Genomic DNA, 27500 nt, shown 5'->3' on the forward strand with positions numbered 1-27500 from the left:
CCTCGAGGCGGAGCAATATCCCTTTATTTGCTCGAATATAATTTCAATAATAACAATTTTCACCTCCATATTCATGGTTTTAATAGGGAGTACAAATGTGTTACTTTGAAGGGAAAATCTAAGGGACATCATCATAGGTGTTTTTTTTAGATACTGGATGAATCATAAGCTAATTATTAGGGTCAATATCATAAGGAAGTTAATATGATATATTCAAGATGGCGCCGTTCAAGCGGGAGCCAGTGGCACTAGCTCTGCACCAAGGGTGTCAGACTCTTATGTTTTTCATGTTTTACAGCCCTTCTATCTTTTTTTAAATGCCATTTTAATATTTCTTAATACATTCCTTTTTACTTTACTTTGTACTTTATACTTTTTACTTTAACGTTTTTACAACTGTCCTTGTTCTGTTAGCCTGGCATCTTTCGGCTACTTCTTTTTTTTTTGGAACCAGCCAGCCATGCATACGCTGTCACACACATGCGACTAGCTGTTACAATACGCAACAGAAGGAGCAACACCTCGTGCCGCCGGAGTTTCGGAGCTGGACAAAAGTGCCGGGAGAAGAGGCAACACTTCTGACCAACCATTCCATCGTGGGATGGGATGGAAAAGCTGTTGGCGCCTACCAGCAACGGAGTCGAGGAGTTCTGCCCTGCTGCTGTTTTCTTCAGCTTCAGACTACTAAATTAACTGTGCGGATAAGCTTGGAAGAGCGACTTTGCATATTCTCCACCTCGGTCACAGTCTCGTGGAAGACTTCCTGTGTGTGGTTCCAGTTTTTGTCCAACTTTACAACGTCTTTTTGAGTCCGATTCAGCTACCGCAACCAAAATGGCGCGGTTTAAGCGGCAGCCGGTAGCCGCGGTAGCTCCGTCGACTCTTGCCCGTTTTGTGTTTTTGCTGCTTTTATGTTTTAATGATTTGATGATTCCATTTACTTTGATTTGCATTGTACTTTGCGCTTTTGCTTTGCTCTTCTGTCTAATCACCCTCTTGCTACTGCCACAATTTAATTTCCAGGATACGGGATGAATAAAGTTATCTAATCCAATACCTGTCCTTGTAAATGCAAAATATCAAATTATTCAGTTTGAAAAAAAAAAAAAAAAAACGCCTGAGAGGTTGATGCGCTAACCACTCGTCCAATGGGGGCCGCCCTTGAGGAAAGATAATGTTCTGTAATTATGTAAATAATTTTGTTAATTTTATTTGTCCTAGAGGAGGAACTATTGAGTCGTAGCTCATTTCAGACCATGAGAAAAATGCATGTCTTTTTATATATTTTATGGTTTCAATTGTGCTGTATGGGTTTCAACTGCTGCTTCGATCATTCATGTTAATGTTATTAACTTCCAGTTGGAACTATTGATCTGGGCAAGGCTCGTCTAATGTTCTGGGATTTGGGAGGCCAAGAAGAGCTGCAATCGCTTTGGGACAAAGTAAGTGTTATTAATAGGAATCACAACCACTAACACTCCACGGGTGTCTAGGAAATTGTTCTTTTTACTCTTATGGTGCACTTTAATATTAAAGTTCTTTACTAACATGACAAAGGGAATGAATTGGTTGCAAGCCAATCGCAGGACACAAGGAGATAAACATGCATTCATGCTAGGGGTAATTTAGAGTGTTCACCCGCCTAGTGTTTTTCGGATGTGGAGGAAACTGGAGTACCCAGAGGAAACCTGATAGATCTGAAAATACAACTTCGGGAACAAGTTAAGGAAGAGTGAGATCAATTTAATAGGAAATAGGTTAATTGCCAAACTGCAAAGTGGAGAGACAGCTCTAACGGTGGCCTCCCGTTCAGCGTGATGTTCTTGCAACTCTATCAAATGATCATTGGGTTCGTCTTTATATAGGAAAACAGGGCATAGTATGGTTTCTATGACAATGACCAAACTCTGGGCAAAGTCTGATTAATCAGTGACAGGTCTCAATGACAACCACCAAACTTTGGGCAAAGTCTGATTAATCAGTGGCAAGTCTCCATGGCAATGACCAAATTCGAGGGCAAGTTTCTTATGACAATGATGTTTCTATACTTACACAAACTGATACAATATGAACAAATAATTGCCAAGCGACCTTGTCATTTCATCTTACAATTCCCTCCTATTGTGATTACAAAAACATCGGAACTTCGATTGTTAGCTACGCTACTTTTGAACGAAATTCTTCACAAATTACTGGTTAAGGGAAAATTGCTCCCTTGACCTCCCGCTGGGGATGATCGCCTCATAGTCTGGTGTCACAGATTAGGAAAGACATAATAATCAGTGTTAAACAGTAGCGCAACAACAGGGTCAGATTGGGATATGGAGTGTTGCATGTGTATACGAGTTAGCATTAGCTGGGTTTCAACAATCATGGTACATTCGACTTTGGCATTAATGGTACGTTTGAGCAAAGCTGGGAAGCAGGGTAACAGAGCTATTAGGATTTTGGCAGAGACTGACCAGTGTTTGTGTTCGAGGGGGATATCTGACCCCCACACTGGATGATGGGGGAGAAAATTGAGGCTCCGGCGTTTACGTGGGTCGGCGTCGACTGTTGACAGAGGCCAGTTGAATTGGCTGGGAAGGTCATATACGCTTGCCATCCGCAGAGCCACCATACTTCCAGTACTGTCGATGATTGGGAAGAGACTTTTCTGATCTCGGCGGACCTGGTGACGTGAACTTCCTCTAAAGGGGTCTTGGTATCTGGTACACTGAATTTGAAACAGGATAGATAACGGTCTGTCCGATTGTTGCACCGGACATACGTTGCAGGATTGACCGTAGCTGCTAATGGCACCGCTACCATTGTATGTAGGCGGTCGAACTTTACCGGACATGATTCTTTCGGATTACCCAGGATACAGTTGTAGGTGTGGTGATAGGTTTGAAATACACTTTCAAGAAAGAGTGAGGTCAATTTAATCGGAAAAAGGTTTTGTCAGGTTCATTAATAATTACCTTCGTCCGTAATTATCAATAACTGCAGGAAGACATCTTATTCAATTATTGACATTTAATTAAATAGAAATGGATACAACAGGTAAAAGCCTCCGGAGGGGAGCGTTACAGCAAGTGTCCCTTACAACTTCCGAACGTCTCCTCGAATAGACGTTTTCGTCCCATTCTTATGGTCACAAGTTACAGAGTTGTTGATCATTCCATCACGTATGAGTAAAAACAACATCTGGGACTACAATAACAATCAAAGTATTTTACTAATAACAAAAACAGGGACTAGACCTAACAACATTTAGATTAGAGTAATTATACAACCTCCTTGACCTAAGAATCATATAATATAATCATAATCATATAATCGTTACATACAGAAAAACCCGAAGTGTACGGTTACATAACGATAACAATATTCTTGTTATTGTCCGAATAGCCCTGTCCTCGTCACCAAGGGCCCACCAAATCTCAAGGACCCAGATTGGGTGGATTGTTTGTATAACCATCCTGGAACAGGCTGTCTAGGTTAAAGATGACTTGGTGTGACCTCAACACTTTTGAAAAACAGAAAGAGAATGATTTAACAAAGTAATGAATTAATACAGAGAAAAGAAAGAGAATGATTTAATAAAGAAATGAATTAATATAACTATTATAATAGTAAAACAGAATAAACCCAACATTCCCCCGTTTTTATAATATGTATGTTATTAGTCATTTCTTAGTAATCACTAAATGGTAATGTCGGGTGACTGTGATTTTTCCCGCCTACTCCTTACTCCCATGGCTGGTCTGAAAGAGAAAAAACATAATTATATTCGTCCAATTGGTCCTCGGATTTACCGTACTCCTGGACCTCACTGCTTTCCCCAAACCGTCCCATAAGATACAACTCATGTACTTTAGAATTTGTAGGGGCCATTGCAGTAGTTATAAGTCGGCTTAGCAAGGAGCGCAAACAGGGGATACTACATCACCCACACAATGTTAGGATAGCGGTAATTGTGCCTATAGTCCAAATCTTTAGATTTTCCAAAGGTCTTATCCCACCAATCTGACAATGCGGACGTATCTACTCCAGAGTGCTCTTGCATATTGCGGTTCAGTGTTTGCAGGCCAGTAATGGCCCTGGTGAGAGATCCACTGGGTGACGCGTTGTTCGGTATGAAGGTGCAACATTGTTTTCCAAACATTGCACACACGCCCCCTGTTTCAAGGATCATATCCACCGCTATGCGATTCTGGAACGCCATCAGACTGGTAGCTGCCAGTTGTTCCTTCATGGCCACAAATCCCTGTTCAGTATAATTTCCAAGTTTTGAACATTGTAATGTAAGTAATTTATTCTATCCACATTTTTGTTTGGGGTGATTAGAAGGAAGATAGACTCCCAACCTGCTGCGATCTGATTAGCCAGCTTATACTCATCTGGTACGCCCCGGGGGATGCCAATCGCATCAATGTATGTTGGATCTCCTTCCCTCCATGCCTCTCGACGATGTCGGGAGGGTCGACCCTTCACCTCCGAATTCTGAGCCGCCAATTGTATCTCCTCCACTGTGGATGGAAAAACAGACACCGGTAAGAGCAGTGAGACCAAAGTACCTAGTCCTGCCGCGTGTCGGCAGGAGTCGTATAATTTATCTACCACCCCGCCACCATAGGCCAGAACGTGGTATCAGGGGTGTAGTTTGTTTTAGAACGCCGGTACACCACGTCTCATTTATCGCCCCCAGCTTCAGACCATGCCCTGTAAGGTTTAAGCAGGTAAAATGATTAAACAGTGGAAAAATTGACTTCCTATTTACTGCGTAACAAGATAAACACTGTTTCAATATTTTTTTTTTTTTTCTTGCCAAGTAGGACACGTTTTTTCATTTGTAAAAACACTTTTCCCCAAAAGAATGGTGATTGAGGGAGTTGTTAGACCCCATCGTATTTTCTCTTGTCTGGTAGGTTATCCTAATCCTTTGTAAGATGGTTTAGTCTCAATTGAAACCATATGGAGACGTCAAACCCAATATAAAAGAGTTCCCTATAGTTTTATGGTATTGCTTGCTGAGCAATAATCTTTTCAATTAATATTGGTGTTTCCCGTATTTTATTAAGTCAGAAAGTTTATCTTCCCCGTCCCCTCAATGTTTCAATTGAGACCACCCTTTTACCAAAGTAGCTCCACATAGTGCTTGCCTTCTTTACACTCCATTAACAGCGCCCAATTATCCCCCGTTTGGGAAATCCCTGTTTCAGAAATAAATTTCACAGGTTAATATGTCAGTCCAAGCTTTCCAATCTTGACCAATTTCTGCAACAAGGCTTTTCCCAATCTTCAATTTTTTTGCTGTTAATGTACCACACATATTTCCCACCATAGATTGCCCCTTTGTATGGCAACCGGGACGTCGCCGAGTCCAAATATATATTTTCATTTTGGAAATTTGATTTAGTAGGTAATGTTAATTAAATGTAAATGTGTATGTTTCTCGGTTTACCCTCCCGTAAGAAGGTGTATCCTCAATTGAAACGCCTCCGCCTTTTTCTCCAACTGGAGAAAACAACCCTACTGTGGAAAGGAATAGAATCACAATCATCATTAATCTCATTGCCCCAAAAGCAATAATTGTTTTCAACATGACTTTTTTGTCTTTGTTTAGGGAGTTTTCCTCTTGAAACGTTTCAATTTAGACAACCTTCTTACTGTGGGAAAGGTGCATCCGTGTCCCCTTTCAGTAACAAGGACCCTCCCACTTTGCGTTGCTCCGATGTTTCTTCTTTTATGCTGCTTATCAGCATCCAGTCTTCAAGAATCACCGTCGCTTCGTCCGTTTCCTGTTGACAAGCAAAATCTCCCTCTGATAGTCTAAATTTGGTGTGTGCGTTTTTTTTTTTTTTTTTTTTTTTTCTGATTGATTCGCCTCATCATCCAATTGTCTTTGTGTAGTGAATAATAACAATTTGTAAGGTCTACCAAACAGGACTTCATATAAGGTCCGCCAATTGTGGATGGTAGACAACTATTATATTAACAAAATGGGAGCCATTATCACTATAAATAGTTTCTGGAATTCCATATCGTGGAATGATATCCATATGATCTAATAAAAATAAAATAAAATCTATATGTATTTTTTGAAATGGATATGTGGGTATGCATATAGATTTAAACCCTAAGCCTTGTAGTGCCGTTGTAGCAAGGCCACCTCCCCCTTGTCGAGACATAGGTCTTCCCTTGACTCAAGCCCAAATTATTTTCTTTTATTGATAGATTATGTCTCGGTGGTCTGCCAATCAAAAAACACAAAAAGACAAACTATCATTCACGCTCACACTCATAAACAGAAGAATTTAGTGTGTTCAACCAGTCTAGCATCCATAATTTCATTTTGTGGGAGTAAACTGGAGTACCCGGAGAAAATCCACAAATTCTCGAGGACGCCATGAATACCCCACATTCCGGAAGGTCTGGATCCACCCCGCATTCATTAGTAGATCCTTTAATATACACACCCCCACTCTAGCATTTTAACCGTTTGTAAAAAATTACCTTCAAGTTTCACACAAAGTTATATCCTCTTTAATGCTATCAGTTTAGCTGTTTGTTCCCCGAATTGAGGTCGGAATAGTTTCACATCTAAAGTTTTTATTTTTTACAGCCGCCATGACCTAATGGCCCCCTATCAGGTTTTTTGAAAATCCCAATTCCCTCTAATAGCATGCCAATCACCTTTTAATGCGGCCATCCAATTTTGTTTCTACTTGTTTCAGGTGATAAGATAATCTCCCCCATTTGTAAAACAAATTCATCCACGCCTAATTTATACAACATGACGCCTATGGCCTTTATTACGTCGCCTTGACTCCAAATTCTATGAACCAAGATAACACGCCGAATTTGTAAGCGAATTTCCCCCATCCCATTTTGTTCATAGACAACCCATCTACCTAAAGCGTCACTTGTTTCAAAACATGAAAGGCCCCACTAGAATTCGTGCATCCAGCGCCAAATAGAGCCTATTTACACATTTGTCTCAAACTTGTTTTAGATATGGGGTCCCCAATTTCCCAAAATTTCCCAGAATTAATGTACTACCACATCCTGTCAAAAACCCAAAACGACTAACATAACCTGTTTCTAAGCCAGATTCTGGAATTTGGAGAATTTCTCCTTTCCCTCCCTTATCTAAGCTTGTTATTGTCACTCGTTATCACTGTAACATTCAGGCGTATTAACCACATCGTTGATAAAGTTCTCACCAATTTGCATGCCCTTAATGCCGTAAAAGCAACGTTATTTGGTTGTATCAATTGACCAATGCTTATCCAATCCGTAATATCCTTAAAGTCATCAATATGACCTGTGACAAAGCATATTTCCTCCCGCCAGGACAACAGACAATGTTCTTTCAAGTGCACTTTGAAAAACATTCCATGTTACTCCATTCTTAGGGAAAATATGCTCATCCTAAACCAATTATTTTATTTACAATTCACCTAATTATTTGGATGAATGCCATGAATTTTATCATGCCACTATTGCATTGTAAATTTCCCATCTGATGTCGTTAACAGCCAAATAATTCAATACCTACTATACTTTGTAAATCACCTCATATGATGTTTACTTAAGACAAGAGTCATTTCCCATAGCCTGTTACCAAAACAAAAATCTACAACAATTAAATTAGAGAAATCAACCTTTTGTTAGGCAATTCCTAGATACAAACTTTAATGTTTTAAAAACCTTATCGTCACCAATATACCATAATATTGTAAATTTTGTCATCCTGGCCTTTTTTTCTTTTAACCAGCCAACCTCCTGGATTAAAGTATTTTGAATAATCAAAAAATTCTGAAATAGTATTAATATTATTTTATCCTCCAAAAGCTAGTTTCCTTTAACTAAGAGCCCTTTGAAATCCACAATTTCTCAAAAATGACTATTTTGGTCTATTTCCCAAATCCAAAGCTTTTTACCAAATCAACCTTTTACTGAACAGATTTTTTTCTATCCTCTTAATACATTTCATTTTAAAACCCAAAATATCAATGCGAAAGCATTCGCATAACCTTGCATTTCTTGCAGCCCATGTATTGTTCTTATTCTGAAAAGTCCAAACAGAAAACGCAATTAGCCGTTAACTATGACCTCCACTCTTGCTGCGAAAACAGCATTGTTATCTTATGTTTACAAACCAGCTTTTTCCCTGTCCCCAAATACAACGCTTTTTAGAGAAGACAACCATTAAAACGTCAAATTAACCCCTCTTCCGATATTCAACTACATCACAATATTTTTCCAAGACCCCATATATCCAGAATATGTATGCTGCAAGCACAACAATATGGCAAAAACCCATTTTCTGCCCTCAAGTTTGCTTCAGCACCCCCAAGGCCAATTATTATTATTATAATGTCTTCACGGAAAGGATCACAAAATTTTAGTCGTTTACACGGTCCGAACGCTCCCGAAAGCCCAACACAGTTAAATCGTCTGCCCCGCGGCCCACATGTTTCACTCCCATCTAATCAGCAGCCGCTGCACCAGAAACGCTTCCCCCGCAGTCGACACATTTTTTGGCAAGTCTAGAGCATAATAAAAACACAGGTGACATTCCCTGCTAAAATTTAAATGATCATTTTGTATATATTCTTTTGTCTTTTTAAACACCATCTTCCCGTTAGCGGACGGGATCAAAAACCAAGCTGCAATAAGCCATCACATTGCTGTAAATTGACAGTACATATAGGTTATATTAACAAAGCACCACCAGCACTTGGAAATAACCATTCTAATTGTTGTTATACAAGCCCAAGCATCACAAAAAAACCCAATTTATTGTAATCACAAAACGTCATACCCGGATTAACCAAATCAAATACCAGTGTCCCCATTAATTTTCTAGCTCCCTTATTTTTGTTAAACTTCCTCCGCGCCCGTCACCTATCTCGGTAAATATTTTCCCCGTCAGCCGAGGAGGCCCCGCTATTTTTTCCTTACCAAACAGTACTTTCCCGCCGCCACGGTCTTAAATATATCCCCGTTATCCGAGGGAGCCCCCACTATTTTCCCAAAATAGTATTTTTTAACTTCTCCCCGGCCTTATTTCGCCATTAGTGTCTGTGGAACAAGCTGTTACACTTTTATCCACTCACATATTATTTATATATGTATATTACCTCCATTAGTGTCTGTGGAACAAGCTGTTACACTTTTATCCACTCACATATTATTTATATATGTATATTACCTCTATGCATTAGTGCATATATTATCCTGCATTTTATGCATTTTAAGCTGGCCAGCAAACCCATATTTATTTATCCATAAATATAGCTGTGTAATATTTTTAAAGCGCTTTGTCTTTCCAATTTTTTCCAATCCTTACAAGTTAGACGTATTTTTTGGATCGTCATCCAAACCCGCCTTACAACACGTGTTTCCCATATTTTACTTTTATTTTTTGTAGTGAGTTCGTGTGCCTCACACAGTTAACTCTATTATTTATTATTATTATTAATATTATTATCTATTCGACTGTATCGACTGTATCTCCTAGGCCTTTCCTAATTTTACTGCAGAAACCACACAAACACCATACAACGTATATTCGTGCCTACCCTTTAGACACAGGACACTCCCCGGCCCCAATATTGTACCTCTAGTACAATACATTCGTGCCTACCCCTGAGACACAGGACACTTTCCAGCAAAGTGCCCCACCGTACCTGCCATTGACTAGTATAAACACAGGGTTTTATCGCCGTCACCCAGGACGCGAAACCAGCCCAACAATGGGCCTCACATACAATGTCCCTTTAACGCATTTGTAAACACCTTCACAACATGCAGACATTAATGTGGACTTACCCGAGATCCATCAGATGTCTCCCTCCAGCAGGAAAAGTCTTCAACCGCCGAGAATCCAGGCGCCCCCGTCGAAAAACTCCGGCCCACCAAGGGTTTTGAAGACGCCGTGCGCACGGTCACTTACCAGATGTCGAACAGCAGCGCCTGGGTTCTCGCTCCGGTATATTGACCTCCATGGCTCAGAAGGACCAAAATGTCAGGTTCATTAATAATTACCTTCGTCCGTAATAATCAATAACTGCAGGAAGACATCTTATTCAATTATTGACATTTAATTAAATAGAAATGGATACAACAGGTAAAAGCCTCCGGAGGGGAGCGTTACAGCAAGTGTCCCTTACAACTTCCGAACGTCTCCTCGAATAGACGTTTTCGTCCCATTCTTATGGTCACAAGTTACAGAGTTGTTGATCATTCCATCACGTATGAGTAAAAACAACATCTGGGACTACAATAACAATCAAAGTATTTTACTAATAACAAAAACAGGGACTAGACCTAACAACATTTAGATTAGAGTAATTATACAACCTCCTTGACCTAAGAATCATATAATATAATCATAATCATATAATCGTTACATACAGAAAAACCCGAAGTGTACGGTTACATAACGATAACAATATTCTTGTTATTGTCCGAATAGCCCTGTCCTCGTCACCAAGGGCCCACCAAATCTCAAGGACCCAGATTGGGTGGATTGTTTGTATAACCATCCTGGAACAGGCTGTCTAGGTTAAAGATGACTTGGTGTGACCTCAACACTTTTGAAAAACAGAAAGAGAATGATTTAACAAAGTAATGAATTAATACAGAGAAAAGAAAGAGAATGATTTAATAAAGAAATGAATTAATATAACTATTATAATAGTAAAACAGAATAAACCCAACAGGTTTATTACCAAAATGCAAAGTGGAGAGGGAGAGTTCTAACAGTGGAGTGCTGTTCGACGCGATCTTCCTGCAACTCTCTCTCGAATGAACAGTGGGTTCATCTTTATATTGGCAAAACAGGGCATAGTATGGTTTCTATGAAAACGATCAAACTTTGGGCAAAGTCGGATTAATCAGTGACAGGTCTCCATGGCAACAGGCCAACTTTGGGCGAAGGCTGATTAATCAGTGGCAAGTCTCCATGGCAACGGCCATACTTTGGGCGAAGTCTGGTTAATCAGTGTGAGGTCTCCATGAAAATGATCAAACTTGGAGCAAGTTTCTTATGACAATGATGTTTCTATACTTACAAAAACTGATACAATATGAACAAACAATTGCCAAGCAACTTTGACATTTTATCTTACAATATTATCTTACAGTGGTTGGCGAGTTCTTTGTTCTGGAGGTTGGCCCATAGCTGTGGTTGGGCAAGAGCAGTGGGCATGAGGGAACAGACATAACAACTCTCATTGGTTGTGGCGCGGGCTGAGTGCGGCGTATCTGTACCAACTGTTCCTCATCATCGGGTGGTGGTCGTTTTCTTCTTGGGTTGGGACATGGGCAAGGATTGGGTGTCTCCTCAGGCTTAGGTGTTCCTGCCAGACGAATTTCGAGTAGACATGTCGCTGATCGTCTTACGAAGGGGTTCACACCAATCACTTGGGGGACCGTGGCTGGACTAGTAGTGCAGATGGTGATAGCAAAGAGGGGGTCTTTTCCTGGTGGGTCTGGTCGGAGGTACAGTCGAACCTTGAGATACGACTGCTCCGCCTTACGACATTCTTGTCTTGCGACGAAAATAATTCGCCCGAGATATGATCAAAATTTTGTGATGCGACCAAGCCAGGTGGCCATGGCACTGTCTTTTTTGCATCTCTTTCGTGAATAAGATATTTCTACGACCACAACCTCTCTCTCACGAATCAACAGTAGATATTTAGATATTAAACTCTTGTTGAGCTGTTTTCAACAGTACTTACTCTCTGTCACCATTTAACTGGCAACCAAAAGACTGGGGACCAAACGTCCGGGCGACCAAACGTCCCGGCGACCAAACGTCCCGGCGAACAAACGTCCCGGCGAACAAACGTCCCGGCGAACAAACGTCCCGGCGAACAAACGTCCCGGCGAACAAACGTCCCGGCGAACAAACGTCCCGGCGACCAAACGCCCGGGCGACCAAACGTCCCGGCGACCAAACGTCCGGGCGACCAAACGTCCGGGCGACCAAACGTCCGGGCGACCAAACGTCCGGGCGACCAAACGTCCGGGCGACCAAACGTCCGGGCGACCAAACGTCCGGGCGACCAAACGTCCGGGCGACCAAACGTCCGGGCGACCAAACGTCCGGGCGACCAAACGTCCGGGCGACCAAACGTCCGGGCGACCAAACGTCCGGGCGACCAAACGTCCGGGCGACCAAACGTCCGGGCGACCAAACGTCCGGGCGACCAAACGTCCGGGCGACCAAACGTCCGGGCGACCAAACGTCCGGGCGACCAAACGTCCGGGCGACCAAACGTCCGGGCGACCAAACGCCCGGGCGACCAAACGCCCGGGCGACCATACGCCCGGGCGACCAAACGCCCGGGCGACCAAACGCCCGGGCGACCAAACGCCCGGGCGACCAAACGTCCGAGTACCAGGAGTATCCGGTCCCAGGTGTCTGGCAAGACTCCTCGGATCCTGGTGGCTTGTAGGTACCAATAATAATAATAATTGGAGTCGGTCCCATGTATCGCCATGTGAGTAAGTTGTAGGGTTATCAACGGGACTTGGACGATAATGGGTGTCTTGGTTAACGGTTTGCAGATCTGGAGGGCCCCTGATCGTTTCTGGAACCATCTAGTGGGGCATTATCCTCCGGTGGGAATGTACCAAGGTTCTGGTAGATCCCCCATGTGTTGATGATGATGACTAACCACTTGTACGTGTTTACATTGGGATTGATGTATCCAGGTGTCTTACTTCGACTTTGACGGCGGTGGGGGTGGCCAAAATCACACGGTGAGGTCCGTCCCAACGTGGAGAGGACCAGCACTTTCTTTTTATCACCTTGACGAGTACCGGGTGTCCTGAGGACAGGACCTCCTGTGTGTGAGACAAAGAAGATGTCGGCAGATAATTTGCATTTATCATAGTTATTTCTTGGAACATTTTGCATAACCACTGAGTGAGGGGGTTTTGTTTCTCCTTTCTCTTCTACCACCAGATCTTTTTCCCACATTCGTAAGTGGAAGGGTCTGCCGTTCACTGCCTAAAATGGTGTGAATTATTCTCATGTATGCTTCTACCCGGCTTAGGCATTCTGGCCATGGTTTTCCTGTGTCTTCCATGGTTTTTCTGAGTCTGAGCTGTACTGTTCCATTAGTTCTTTCAATGAGTCCAGCACTTTGGGGGTGGTAGGCACAATGATATTTCAGGTTGATTCCAAGATGTTGTCCCATAGTTCGTATCACGTTCACAAAGTGAGCACCATTATCACTCCAAATGACTCGTGGTATTCCATGCCTTGGAAGGAGCCTTTTGCATATGGCTTTTGCGACTGCCATGGCGTTAGCTTTCTTGGATGGGCATATCTCAACCCACTTGGAAAGTGTGTCAATAATCACAAGACAATACTTATATGTGCTACCTTGGTTCAGTTTGATGAAATCCATGTTCAGAACTTCGAAGGGGATGTCCCTGTTTGCCTTGATCCGCGCTTGGGTCGTTCATTGCCTTGAGAGTTGTGTCTACAGCAGGTGAGACAGTTTCTGCATTTTGTTTAAAGTAGGTTTGGAGACCTCTGGGAACATGGATTGATTGTTGTACTATAATGACCCCCCCCCCCCCCCACCCCCCCTCCGTTGAGACATGTATCCTCCCATGGCTCAGTTTGGCAATTACTTCAAACAATGATTGTGGGACGCATGGCTTGTTTCCTTCTGCATAGAGGCCATTCTTGTGCTGAGTAGCTCCTTCTGTTTCCCATTGTAGTTTCTCTTTTTCTGTGGCGTGATTTTGCAAGTCTCTTAGGATTTCGGCAGGGATTGGGCTGTATCTTTCCACTCTCGAGATTGCCGTCTGGATGTTTGCCGAGTATGCGGCTTCTTTGGCTGCTTCATCTGCTCGCCTGTCCCCCAATGAGACGGGGTCTTGTCCCATTTGGTGTGCTTTACATTTGCAGATAGCCAGCTTCATTGGTAGTTGTACTGCTTTGAGGAGTTCTGTCAGAAGCTCTGCATGTTTGACTGGGGATCCGTTGGACGTTTTCATTCCTCGTTTGGCCCACTGTCCAGCGAATAAATGTACTGTAGAGAATACATATTGGCTGTCTGTCCACACCGTCACGTCTTGTCCTTGGAATAGTTTACTGGCTTCTGTCAGGGCCACTCTTTCTGCGGCTTGTGCAGACCAGTTGCCGGGGAGTCGTCCTGCCTTGAGAGTGTCTTTTTGAGTCATCACGGCATATCCAGTGTGTTTTTTTCCGTCTGGGGTTTCTGATGATGATCCATCCACATAGACATTGTGTCCGTTGGGCCGTGGGCTGTCCATTTGGTCAAGCCTTGGTTTGTAATTCTCTTCAGTTCATAGTTGACTAGTGTGTGGATCTCCATCTTCCGCTGTGGACAACAGTGTGGCTGGGTTCAGGGTATTACATCTTGAACTGTGAGGTGTGGTTGTGAGAGCAATGTCGCGGTGAGGGACAAGTGTCGAGCTGGAGATAGAAATGCCATTTTGGTCTGGGTTAATTACATGTCAACTGCGTGACTGACCCATAGGGTCAGTGGATGGAAGAGTGTGAGTTCAGCGGAACTTTGGACAGCCATGCCTGCCGCACATATGGCTTGCACCCATGGTGGGAGGGCTTGTGCTACCGCGTCCAGTTGTTTTGAATAGAAGGCCACAGGGCGTAGTTTAGCACCATGTTGTTGGAGAAGGGCAGACGTCATGAATCCTGACTTGCAGTCAACGGTTTGAACAAAAGGCTTGGTGTAGTCTGGCAGGCCCATAACGGATGAATCTAGTATGGCTTGTTTAATGGTGTTGTAGGCTTCTTCAGCAGCTGGAGTTCATTCTATGGGATCTGAATCTTGGACCATCCTCCATCCTCCCCCTGGTTTCTTTACGGGAAAGATTGGCGTGTTGCATTCTTTGCAAGTACCGAAAAAATGGCCTGAACGTTGTACTTTTCTGACCTCAAAGATTGCACGCCCTGTTACAAAAATCTATTTTTTGAAAGACTGTGATCAAAATGTAAAAATCTGGTTGTCACGACGCACGCTTTACACCACCTTGACCAAATAGGTTTATCTTCAGGTTTAATCAGACAACAGGATTGGTTACAGTAATTTATATACCTTTTGGGCTTCCTTGCGCATCATATTTAGAAGAGGCTTTTTACTGGGGCAACAGCCATGCAAATGAACTGAATGTATTGTGTGGCGTATGGTCTAAACCAGGGGTAGCTAACCTATGGCTCGGGAGCCCCACGTGGCTCTTTTGATGGGTGCATATGGCTCTCCGCTAACTTGTGAGGTAAACTATCGAAACTGCTGGTGAGAAAAAGCAGCAATAGAAGCGTCACGTTGGTATTATGGCATTGACACGGCCTCCAGCGCCTTCTAATCATTTTTTTTTCACTACACTCCTCTGCATGGTTATTCTCATTAATACTCATTGATTAGCGACAACGTAAAAATGTTGTCAAAAGAATTCAGAGACTTTTTGTACTTTAAAAGTGGTGACGTGACTAAAAAAGGCACACGTTTTCATGTATGTTGACATTTAAATTCGGAGCATGGCTCTCAACCATTAACATTTAAAAAATCTGAATTGTTTATGGCTCTTTCCATCAAAAATATATATATACCTTAATTCAAAGATTAATCTCAATGTTTTCTATAGTGGTGTAAATTACAGTATCTACTGTTATAACTACTTTTTTTACTGATTAATTTGTTTGGCCGTGAATAAATGCCCTTCTTATTCTAAATGAATGTTGTTATCTTTAACTTGTTATTCTAAATGAATGTTGTTATCAGTAACGGGCCGTATATGGCCCGCGGGCCGAGGTTGAAAAGCTTGTACACACACGACCGGGGGCGAGGCGAGCGCGTCGGCTAAATGTTCTTCGGCTAGATAGTCAGTCGGCCAAATAGTCGTTCGGCTAAATCTACGTTCGGCCAGATAGCCTTTCGGCGAGTTGGCTGTCGGCCAGATGTCAGTCGGCTAAATGTCTTTCCGTAAGTAGACCGGCCACGGCTCCAATCACACTTGATACTTTGTTACGCTAACTAGTAGCTTTGCACAGGGAAGGGAATTTCCTGATTGCTCCCACTCCATCCATCCATCCATTTTCGATTTTTGACATGCTCATCATTTCTTAGAATCTTTAAGAACCTAATGTCAGGGTTAAGTATTTCATCTACTATGTCATCTCCAGGCAGGATTATTTTTTATTAAGATTAGCATAGAAAAACAATTTCCGATTGTTCAGAGAAAGGTATTCCAATTACCCTAATCATTGCCGTTACAGGCAAAGTTTTTCGCTGTCAATGTCACCCAGTGAGTTAAAAAGTCACACACACCCTTCCTACTAACTAATACCCGAGTCCTTCCTTTCTTCCTTCGATGTCGATTGCTGGCATTGACTGACCTAAGAATGTAATTTTTTATCTTTTATTTAGTACTATGCAGAGTCCCACGGAGTTATTTATGTTATTGACTCAACTGATGAAGCACGACTTTCGGAATCAAAAGAAGCCTTTGGTAAGTATCTCCACCTACACAAAAAAACTGGGCTTCTGCCATTCCCATGGTGTCTCATGACTTTTGGTTGGGCATTATACATGTATAAAACAAACATACATTAAGAAATTTAAGAGACTAAATTTAGAACACCAGTCATACCTTTTTAAATAAATGTTTTGAGAGTAAAATTGTATTGCATATATATATATATATATATATATATATATATATATATATATATATATATATATATATATATATATATATATATATATATATATATATGTATATGTATATGTATATGTATATGTATATGTATATGTATATGTATATATATATATGTATATATGTATATATGTCTATATAGATATATGTATATATAGATATATAGATATATAGATATATATATAGATATGTATGTATATATATATATATATAGATATGTATGTATATATATATATATATATATATATATATATATATATATATATATATATATATATATATATATATATATATATATATATATATATATATATATATATATATATATATATATATATATATATATATATATATATATATATATATATATATATATATATATATATATATATATATATATATATATATATATATATATATATATATATATATATATATATATATATATATATATATATATATATATATATATATATATATATATATATATATATATATATATATATATATATATATATATATATATATATATATATATATATATATATATATATATATATATATATATATATATATATATATATATATATATATATATATATATATATATATATATATATATATATATATATATATATATATATATATATATATATATATATATATATATATATATATATATATATATATATATAATGTGTGTGTGTGGTGTATGTGCGTGCGCGTCTGCGTGGGCGTCTGTGCACGTCTGCGTGCACGTCTGCGTGTGCGTCTTCGTGCGCGTCTGCGCGTGTGTCTGCGCGTGCGTCTGTGTGTGTCTGTCTGTGTCTGTCTGTGTGTTTCTGTGTGTGTCTGTGTGTTTGTGTGTGTACGTGTCTGTCTGTGTGTGTCTCTGTGTGTGCGTGTGTGTTTTTGTCTGTGTGTGTCTGTGTGTGTGTCTGTGTTTGTGTGTCTGTGTGCGTGTCTGTGTCTTTGTCTGTGTGTGTGTCTTTGTGTGTGTCTTTGTCTGTGTGTCTGTGTGTGTTTGTGTGTGTACGTGTCTGTCTGTGTGTGTCTCTGTGTGTGCGTGTGTGTTTTTGTCTGTGTGTGTCTGTGTGTGTGTCTGTGTTTGTGTGTCTGTGTGTGTGTCTGTGTCTTTGTCTGTGTGTGTGTCTTTGTGTGTGTCTTTGTCTGTGTGATCTGTGTGTGTGTGTCTTTGTCTGTGTGATCTGTGTGTGTGTGTGTCTGTGTGTGTCTGTGTGTCTGCGTGTCTGTGTGTGTCTGTGTGTGTGTGTCTGTGTGTGTGTGTGTCTGTGTGTGTGTCTCTGTGTGTGTCTGTGTGTGTTTCTTCTGTGTGTGTCTGTATCGAGCCGCAACAGCTCTCGCAAATATGGCAAGAGGCCCCCGACTTTTTTTTCCCAGTAGAAAAAGTAGTGCGCAGTGACTGCTGGGATATATAGTTCTTTTGTCAACCAATTAACAGCGGCCGTCATTTACTAGGGTGGATTTACAAAAGAAGTCCTGCCGCTAAATGTTGGCGTCAACAGAGCATTCAGAGCTAGGCTGCGAACTCTATATGTAAATATATTATATATGGATCAATATGGAGCCGCAACAAGTCTCACAACTGCGGCGAGCAGCCTTCGACTCTATTTTCGGTGCGTGGTGAATGGTGAGTTATATAAACGGCGTTTCATTTCGGTTGAGCTCGATCCAGCACATTAATTCTATGTTCGCCGCCATTTCCAGTGACCTATCTGTGGTCCGAGCTTTCAGGAAGGCAGAAATTACTGACTCCATTGATGACGACTTTGGTGAGACGGAGACGTGCTATGTTGGATGCCGCATTTCCCCACCTGTTCAACATTAGTTATTATGCTATTGCTGTGTCACGAAAATACTAATACTTAAATTTAGGATTTCTCAATGTTTTTGAACAACAGAAACATGTTTTCGTTTCTTTTTTTCAGGGGCCGCACTGTCAAACGTTCCGCTTTTACAGTCAAATTGTTAACACCATACAAATAAAACCGCACATCTGGGCTGGGTCATTATCTATGATGTCCTTCTGTGTTTGCTGAGTTTAGTCCTCAACCACGGATGGCTTCATGGAGCTTTGTAATTGTACTTCTTGGAGCTATGAACAATGACAATCTCTTTTTTTAAGTCCTGAATCAACTGAGTCAGCTGCTTCAACAAAGGTGTCTGTTACCATCTCTCTGTTTTAAAAGGACTTCTTTTTATTAAGGTTGATGTAACTTACTCAGAAGGATTCTTCGGCAGCAGTTTTAATTTTAAAAGTAGCTTGTGTGAAAATGACAGCTGTTCCAAAAACTGTGATATTCGTTCCTTCGCATTTTTCTTTCTCACCTGGCCTTTGTTGGGAACTCGGTGTTGAGTTCCCCATGAAAAATCTGAAAACATTTCCCTCTTTGGTATTGTGATGGTAGAATGGAAGATGAGACAAACGCGAGAATGTCAGCGTGAAAAAAAGAGTCCTCATCCCATTTCGTATGAAAGTGACACATTTTTTTTTCTTACTTAGTCCAGTTCGCCCGCACATTTTACCGTGTTACTGTATGTTCAAGAAGGAAAAAAAGGAAAAAAGGGGGGTCTCAAGTTTTGCTCGTTAGCTTTGGAGTCATAGGGATATTTTCTGAGCATGCAGTGTCAAAATTGTACTTAAAAAGGACAAATCTGAGGTGTATTGTGTATCAATCAAGTGACTGGGTGGTTTATAGGCTGACATCTTTTATTTATTCAACAATTCAACTTAATTAGTATAGCATCAATTAATGACTGTCACCTCAGGGTGGTCAACAGATAAATCAAATACTTAACTAGGCTGTGATATCGGAAAGAAAAGACTGGATCAAGTCTGTCATGTGATCTACCAATGAATAGTATTGTGAAATTGACTGAGAACTTCTGCATTAGAACATCCATCTTCTGTTTAGCATCTTTACTCAGCTGAATGTCTCATCATCACAGCCAAACTTCCAGAAAACGTTTGCTGAAAAATATTGATATTTAAAATTCTGATTATCATCATACTGAAGTCCTGTGTTGACACCAGGCCAACATCAAGGACTCCTGTGTGCATGATCAAGCTTTAGGTGGCGGGGGCTCAGCAGCAATGTTCGGTCTCTTCTTTAAAATTGCTCTTGCATTTCGATGTTGTTACTTGGCATTCTGTTAGATCCAACACACTGTTCTGCGAAATTGGTTTAGTGATTTAATTCCCAATCTGTCTCTTTACCTGTTTTTGTATATTTATCACACACGCAGGTTTCAGACCATTAAATCATTTTTGTATGATACAGTGACAATCCAAGGAAAGAGAAAATGCAGTTTCTAAACGATGATTTTATTTACCAAGGCAAGAAAAATTACAAACTTGTCTGGCCCTCTGTGAAATAATAATTGCCCTCCATTGTTAAATCACAAAATAACTGTGACTAATCATAATTGAAGGAAAACAGATCAATTTCACAGGCCGAACCTGATTACCACCACATGTTGAATCAAAAAAACACTTCAATAGAATGTGTCAGACAAAGAGAAGTAGGCTAAAAGATCAGAGCATCATGCCACGATCCAAAGAAATTCAAGAATAAATGTGGAGGAAAAAAAAGTGATGCACATCTATTAGTCTGGAAAAGCCTACAAAGTCATTCCCAAGGCTTCGGGGTTCCAGCAAACCACTGTCAGAGCTGTTATCCACAAATGCTCGTATGCTCAAACTCCAGCGCTCTTGGAGCATGCAGCATGGCAACGATCTGAAGCACACTATCAGGTCCACCTCTGAATAGCTCAAAATAGAACAAAGTTGAGGTTTTGGAGTGGCCAAGTCAAAGTCCGGATTTAAATCTTATTGGAATGCTGTGGTTTGATCTGAAATGGGCTGTTAATGATAGAAACCTTGTAATATTGTAGAATTCTAACAATTCTGCAGAGAAGAATGGGCCAAAATTCCTCCAAAGCGTTGTGAAAGACTCATCACAATCTCATTTTTTAAATAAAGATTTTGAATTTTTTTTTTAAAGGTATGCCACCAATATTGTGACTTTTTCCTCAGACAGTCATTTTTTTCCCTCATGACACATTTTTCAACTGGTGCAACTTTAGTATGGGGTAACTTATTTTCTGGAAAATGCAGTAAATATGTTGGCTATATTTTAGCCAATTGTGCAAAGTGCATTGCATATAATCAATTAGTTGGAATGTGACAAGAGCTTTAATTTAAAAGCCTGTAATTTGTCATTTCTTATGTCATTCTAGAGAAAATGATCAGCAGTAATGTGTTAGAAGGTGTCCCGCTCCTGGTCTTGGCCAACAAACAGGATGTACCGGTACGGTAGAGTTTTGCTCATTTAAACACAAATTGTTTACTATACAATTTATTTAGAAAAAAAGTCTTGAGCACGTCAGCCTCACATCTCTTGAGTCTTGGGTTCAAATCCAGGTCAGTCCACAAGTTCAGAGTTTTCATGTTCTCCCCACTTGCGTGGGTTTCCTTCCACATTCCCAAAACATGGATGGTAGGCCGATTGGACACTCTAAATTGCCCCTAGTTATTAGTCTGAGCATGAATGGTTGTCCGTCTCCTCATGTCCTGCTATCGGCTGACAACCGATTCAGGGTGTCCTCCGCCTCTGGCCCTAAGTCAGCTGGGATAGGTTCCAGCGCCCACCGCGAACCTACTGAGGAAAAGCGCTTCAGAAAATGAATGAATGATTGGATGAATTATGTTTTAAAATCACTTTGCGGTCAGAGTAGTACCTTTCTCTTGGCACGCCTTAATTTAAGGAAAAGACGACACCTTAAAAGTTACAAATTAACACACCTGCATTTTTAATGTTTATGTGCAATCATTTGGATGAAGTACCAATCATGTATTTTAAATTTTTTTTTCCTGTCTTGATGGAAAGACTCGGCGAGTCACGATAGTGCTGGACGCGCTGACCCAAGACACCTTTCCTCATTATTTACAAACATCATTTTGGGAATAATTTCCGCCAGCAAGTTTCCAGGTGCACACGCGGGCACATGCATGCACACACACACACACACACACACACACACACACACACACACACACACACACACACACACACACACACACACACACACACACATACACACACACATTCAGGGATTTATGGATGGGTGGCTGTTTTATAACTCGCGTCACGACAGAAAAAAAATTGTTCCCGGGGAGCACCTACAAACTAGAAGCTAGCGGACCAATCAGCCGCGCAGTGCATTTAGGGCACGTCATTTGTAAACAACGATTCATGCATCAACTCTGCTTTCAGCTTGAACAAATAAAAGTTGAGTTTACTCACTCAGAGAAGGTGAAGGTCAATCACTCGTTTATTAGGATCCGACAGCCATTTCTGGCCACCACTAAAAATGTAAACTCTCTACGTTGCACGGTTTGGACAAACGTAGCGAGAGAATCTTAACATACACACACACCCACACACACACCAATAAAACACGCTTTATAAAGATTATAGATTAAAAAAAAAAAATATTTTAAAATAAAACTTCAATAGTGAAAACTAGTGTACAAGTCTTTACAAGTTATGTATAGCTGTACATTTCATGAGATAGATCCCATAGATCTTCAGAAACAGACAATTTATGTCAAAATATGAAACTAATGAGTAAATAACAATCAAATGTTAATAATCATCAACTAAATAATGAGTAAGAAAAAAATACTAGTTTAAATAATTAGCAGTAGCATGTTTGTTTTAACACATTTTATAGATCCCTCTGTCAAACATCGGCGAGGCTATTTAATCCGGCCCACCGACGTTCGCCGAATGTCCTTTTTACTTTACTTTGTACTTTATACTTTTTACTGGGTGTGAGTGTGCATGGTTGTCTGTCTCCTTGTACCCGGCGATCGGGCCTAATTAAACAGGGATAGGCCCCAGCACCCCCCACAGTCCTAGTGAGGATGAAGCGATTCAGAAAATGAGAATTGGCCATGACTCAAATGTTTGAGTTCTCTTAACATGTTATTTGAGTATTCACACATTTTATCTAGTTTAGATTGGTAAAATAGATTGTCTTAATTTGAATTATCAAGTTTGTAGACAATACTTACATCTCTGAGTAAACTGTAGTTTAAATATACTGAGTGAACTCGACATGTTAAGTTGCATTAACTTAACTCACCAAGCCTGAAAAAAATTGCACTGTCGCTTAAATAGTTAGCCAGGCTGCTTAGCTCAGTTGCCTTACTATTGCATTGTCTTTGACGTCTTTGAATCTTTTTAACTAAGTCTGGTTTACTTAAAATTTTAAGATCACACTACCTAAGGAAAGTCCAATTGGTAACCTTAAATGTTCTAAGTTATCGATTTGGATCTGAAAATTGAAGGGAGATAGATCGTATTCCAATTCTAGTCCAAGTCGTTTTTTTAGTGTAATGTTACTCAACATAAGTATGAAAACATTTGTGCGATCAACAGTGGACCTTCCTAACTAAGCATTTACCTGTTGTTTTGCAATAATTTTGTTGACTAATCATGTCTTTATCACTGATTCCTTTCCTACCAGAACTGTTTATCTGTGCCAGATATTAAAACAGCATTTAGTGACTGCGCACCAAAGATTGGCAAGCGAGATTGTTTGGTCCAGCCATGTACTGCCCTCACAGGGTAAAAATCAGCATTTGTTGTATTCTTTTAAAAAATGACCTCACAGCTGAATTTTAATGTACATTCATTTCTGATGCAGGGATGGAGTCAATAACGGCATCGAATGGATGGTTAAGTGTGTGATCAGGAACATTCGCCGTCCACCTAGACAAAAGGATATTACATAGTCCTTCATCTTTTTTTTCTGATTTGGGATTTATGAAGAACATTCCTTGTAAACCTTGGAAATAACAACTCTCCCTTGTGTCTGCTATGACTTTAAACAGCCTGAACATTTTCTGGTTTATCAACTATGAACTGAGTGTTGTTGAAGAAGGATACTAAACTATTATGTGGAGATTTCCATTATCATATTTTGTCAGATTTCCAACATCTGCTCTCTTTTTTTAACCTAAACATTCCTAATGGCTACTGCCTCATCGGAATTAAACATTGTCTCATCACATTAATTAAAGTCCTGTACATTGATTGTCGTGTCAGCATGAAACTTCCCATATCAAAATGTCACTTTCTGATTTTGATTGTTATTTTTACTACTACTTACATTGGCCAATCAAAACTTAAAAATGTCTTGCTGTCTTTGACGCAAGCAATACGACCGTGCCCTTTTAACCCAAATATAAAATATGTATATAGATATGTATATGTACATATAGATCCAGATATATAGATATAGATAAATATAAAAATATGGCAGGCATGCTAACCACTGTCACTGCATAATAACCCATAATTATGCCATGCAACTGCAAATAATAGTCAAAATATACATCATAAAGCTTTTGAGATGAAATATAGCGAGTGAAATTTTAAAATATTATTTCCAAATCCAATCTTTGAGTTCCTTTGTGTCTCAACTCTCTTTCTGCATGGCCTCTGGATGGAATCACTGAACAACAATCCCGAGTCTTGAATTTCTTATTCAAATTTACATGGCAACAAACATCTGCTTCATAAACACAATTGACAGTTATTAAGATACATATAAATGTAGTATGGGCGGGCCGGTAGTGGAGTAGTTAAAACAGTTCTGGGTTGGTCGTTCATCCTGCATTTTAATTTGGTAGAAAAGAGACTGCGTAAAAAATATTTTAAAAAAAATAGGGATTTTTCCTGACGCATTGAGATTTTCGGTACACGGTGGTCTTTTTCCAATTGCTTGAACTCCCTAACTCTGCACTTACTTGCTTGTAATTAAACATCATCCTTCGATACTAATTCCGGTTTAAAATTTGGTAAGAAGTTTTGTTTAAGTTATCTTTTAGTTGCGAGAATAGATGCAAAACGAGATGTTTTAAATCACTTGTGGTTTCATTTGATAGGATTTCTGTTCTGTTTGTACTTTGAATTATTGAAAATAATTATCGAACGGCAACCAGACCTCAAACGCTATTGCTTTTATTTTGAACGGTAACAAACTGAGTTTTATACACGTCGGCCTTGATCGTTGCCATGTCACTCAGTCAATTTCCTGTCACGACAGTTCAAAACAAAAACACGAAAAAGTGGTTGCGCTTACAGTACCATAGATTCAATCATGTGTAGAAGTTCCTTTGTGATGTTTCAATTAAATGTTTCATGATGAGCGCAGTTGGCGACAACTGGCGGAGACGCACAAGGAGCGCGCGAGTCTGCTACAAGCTAACTGGAGGGCGAGGTGACGATACCACCGTGCTACGATGCCTGAGCGAAGGCAACGCGGGACAAGACCATGACATGGGGGAGGCTTGTGGATTCTTTACGCAAGACGACTTGGGGAGGAAGGTTATGGCCCCGCGTTACAGCCTTCTCCGGGAGATCGGGAGGGGCACATACGGTGTGGTGTACGAAGCGGTGGCCCGAAAGTCCGGTGCGAGATTAGCCGTGAAGAAGCTACGATGCGACGCGCCGGAAAACGTTGAGCTCGCGCTCCAGGAGTTTTGGGCACTAACAAGTTTGGAGAAACGCCACCAGAATGTCGTCCAACTGGAGGAGTGTGTGCTTCAAAGGAACGGAATGGCCCAAAAAATGAGCCACGGGAATAAGCGGTCTAAACAATATTTGAAGCTAGTCGAAACGTCTCTAAAAGGTAGGTGTTTCTTCTAGAACTTTGATAAAAGGCATGCTCACTGTGCTGAGACTTTGAAGTGACATGGGTCAGACGTTCTAGTTCCCAATTTGTTCCCAACCTCGTTTGAGCGGCCTGCACGACACACCATTTAACATTTGATCAATTATTTGCACATTGTCTCCTATCCAAGTGGACACAAGCCATTTAACATTCGGTCAATTATTTTCATATTATCTTCTATTTAAGTGAATAGGACATTCGCGCAGTGGCGAGCCGTCGAGGCCTTCTCCGCTGGCCTAAGAAATATCTGAATCATATATTATATTTTGTCCATCAAGACTTATTAAATAATTCCAAATCGTCTGATAGCTGTTTGCTATCCCCCCTGGTAGCAATGTTTCCAGATGTGTGTTTTCATATTGAAGCATTTAACCAATCACATTTCAGCCATTATTTGTTGCCAGGGTCCGAAATCTGCCTCAAGGCCTTCACAATCAGTTCTGCGGGCTCTGCTGCATTAAACAAGTGTCGATGAGACTGTTGCTTTAACCAATCAGAATTCGAGTTGGTGACACCTAGGCCATTAAGCAGACATGGGGATACGTCATCACTTTCACCAACTATGATTGGCTAGTCATGGAGTAGGTAGGCCAAATCCAGAGTGAGTCAGCCAGAGATCGCAAACTCCACCCACAATGGTCGACGGAGTAAAACAAATGGATTTGGTTGCAGGTTTGCTCACAAAGATATTTTCCAGAAAAAAATGGACATCATTAAGAAAGGGCGGTCAACTAGCAAAGCTAGCAAGCCTCTTTCAGCCGGGAAACGGGCGTGTCCGCAACTTTCAGTGCGCTAACTACGAGAGCTACCAAGCTGTAGTTGGAGCGAGCTGCACGAGCAAATATATTTTTGTGTTGATCTAAAGCCATTTTCAAGACGGACTATGACAGAAATACGACAGGACAGGCTCGACTTTCATCATTAGCTTCGATGTCGATAGAAAAAAAGGAAGAAAGAAAGAGGGATGGATATTGTGTACAGTTAAAAATGATTTTTGGTGAGTAAAATATGGCTATATTCCTGAATAATATTTAAATTATATGAGGTTATTATTGATTATTTTTATGTGTTGCAGCTGTAGATGCAGTAGAGTTTTTATAGCCATTAAATCGTTTGAGGGTTAAAGGCGTTGCCAGGAAATGCACAGACCACTGCTGCATTCACCTATCACAGAAATCGTAACTCGGTTTACAAAAGACACTTAAACTGGTTGTTTGTTTAGTAGGGAGTGATAGGTTCATAAATAATTATACTTAAATAGAATTATTTAAACACTGCAGGCAGACAACTGATTCAATTATTGACATATAATTAAATAAGTCTCTTCTGATGAGTAAACTTATAAGTGAGGATACATTCAGATTTCGTTGGCATCTCAGAATTATCCTCCCGAACAAAAATTTCTCGTACAGCTTTAAAGCCATAAATCAAAACAATTACAAGGTTATTGATTAATCCAACTGCATAAGCTAAAACAACATCGACATAACAATTCCATAAAGAAGCGAGAAGGGTGTCTGCTGGTATCAAGAGTCCTTCACGGCTCTTCGTTGCAAACTCAGATCAACACTCCTTGGAGCCTGGGACTGGGTGAGATGTCAGGTCAACAGTCCTTGGCACCAGGACTCGGTGACTTGTTACGACCCTGAGTTCTCTTCAGACAATTTAAAAAGGCTTACATACAAAAATGATTAAATGCAAACATATATAATAGTATTACAGAATAAACCCAACAGTTACTCTATTTAAAATACAGTCAGCTGACTGCTTGTTATTTCTACAAGTGTTTAGAGCACATGCGTACTAACGTCATAGCACATTTACCGTACCGGTGCTACTGAAGTTTTTATTGATAGACACGTCCATTATAGTTTTGGCCATCTAATCATCCAAACGTCACTAAAGACGTGTTCGGACCGGCAGCCAAAATCCAATTTTTAGGCCATCCAGATTTAAAGTGTCGTAGTCTGAACTTTCACAGACGACAGAAATATGATTTCTGCAAGACAGAT

The 27500-nt window shown here is 40.4% G+C and overlaps 2 protein-coding genes across 8 annotated transcripts in view; both read left to right on the plus strand.

Moving 5' to 3' along the window:
• arfrp1 (ADP-ribosylation factor related protein 1) overlaps positions 1 to 23846 on the plus strand; it is a 32947-nt gene extending 9101 nt beyond the window's left edge. For 2 of the 4 annotated variants that reach the window (XM_077726307.1, XM_077726306.1), the window contains 5 exons: positions 1360 to 1442; positions 16434 to 16515; positions 20983 to 21053; positions 23278 to 23378; positions 23458 to 23846. In XM_077726307.1, coding sequence (XP_077582433.1) covers positions 1360 to 1442; positions 16434 to 16515; positions 20983 to 21053; positions 23278 to 23378; positions 23458 to 23545 — 425 coding nt within the window. In that variant the 3' untranslated portion in view covers positions 23546 to 23846. The other 2 variants (XR_013327609.1, XM_077726309.1) reach the window with 2 other exon arrangements.
• An 861-nt stretch (positions 23847 to 24707) lies between these two features.
• Positions 24708 to 27500, plus strand: part of LOC144203063 (serine/threonine-protein kinase 35-like) — an 11060-nt gene continuing 8267 nt past the window's right edge. Inside the window, exon 1 of one of the 4 annotated variants that reach the window (XM_077726301.1) lies at positions 24708 to 25446. In XM_077726301.1, coding sequence (XP_077582427.1) covers positions 24957 to 25446 — 490 coding nt within the window. In that variant the 5' untranslated portion in view covers positions 24708 to 24956. The remainder of the gene's footprint in view (positions 25447 to 27500) is intronic. The other 3 variants (XM_077726302.1, XM_077726304.1, XM_077726303.1) reach the window with 3 other exon arrangements.

Source organism: Stigmatopora nigra, chromosome 10 (assembly GCF_051989575.1).
Source record: "Stigmatopora nigra isolate UIUO_SnigA chromosome 10, RoL_Snig_1.1, whole genome shotgun sequence".
Taxonomy (NCBI): Eukaryota; Metazoa; Chordata; class Actinopteri; order Syngnathiformes; family Syngnathidae; genus Stigmatopora; species Stigmatopora nigra.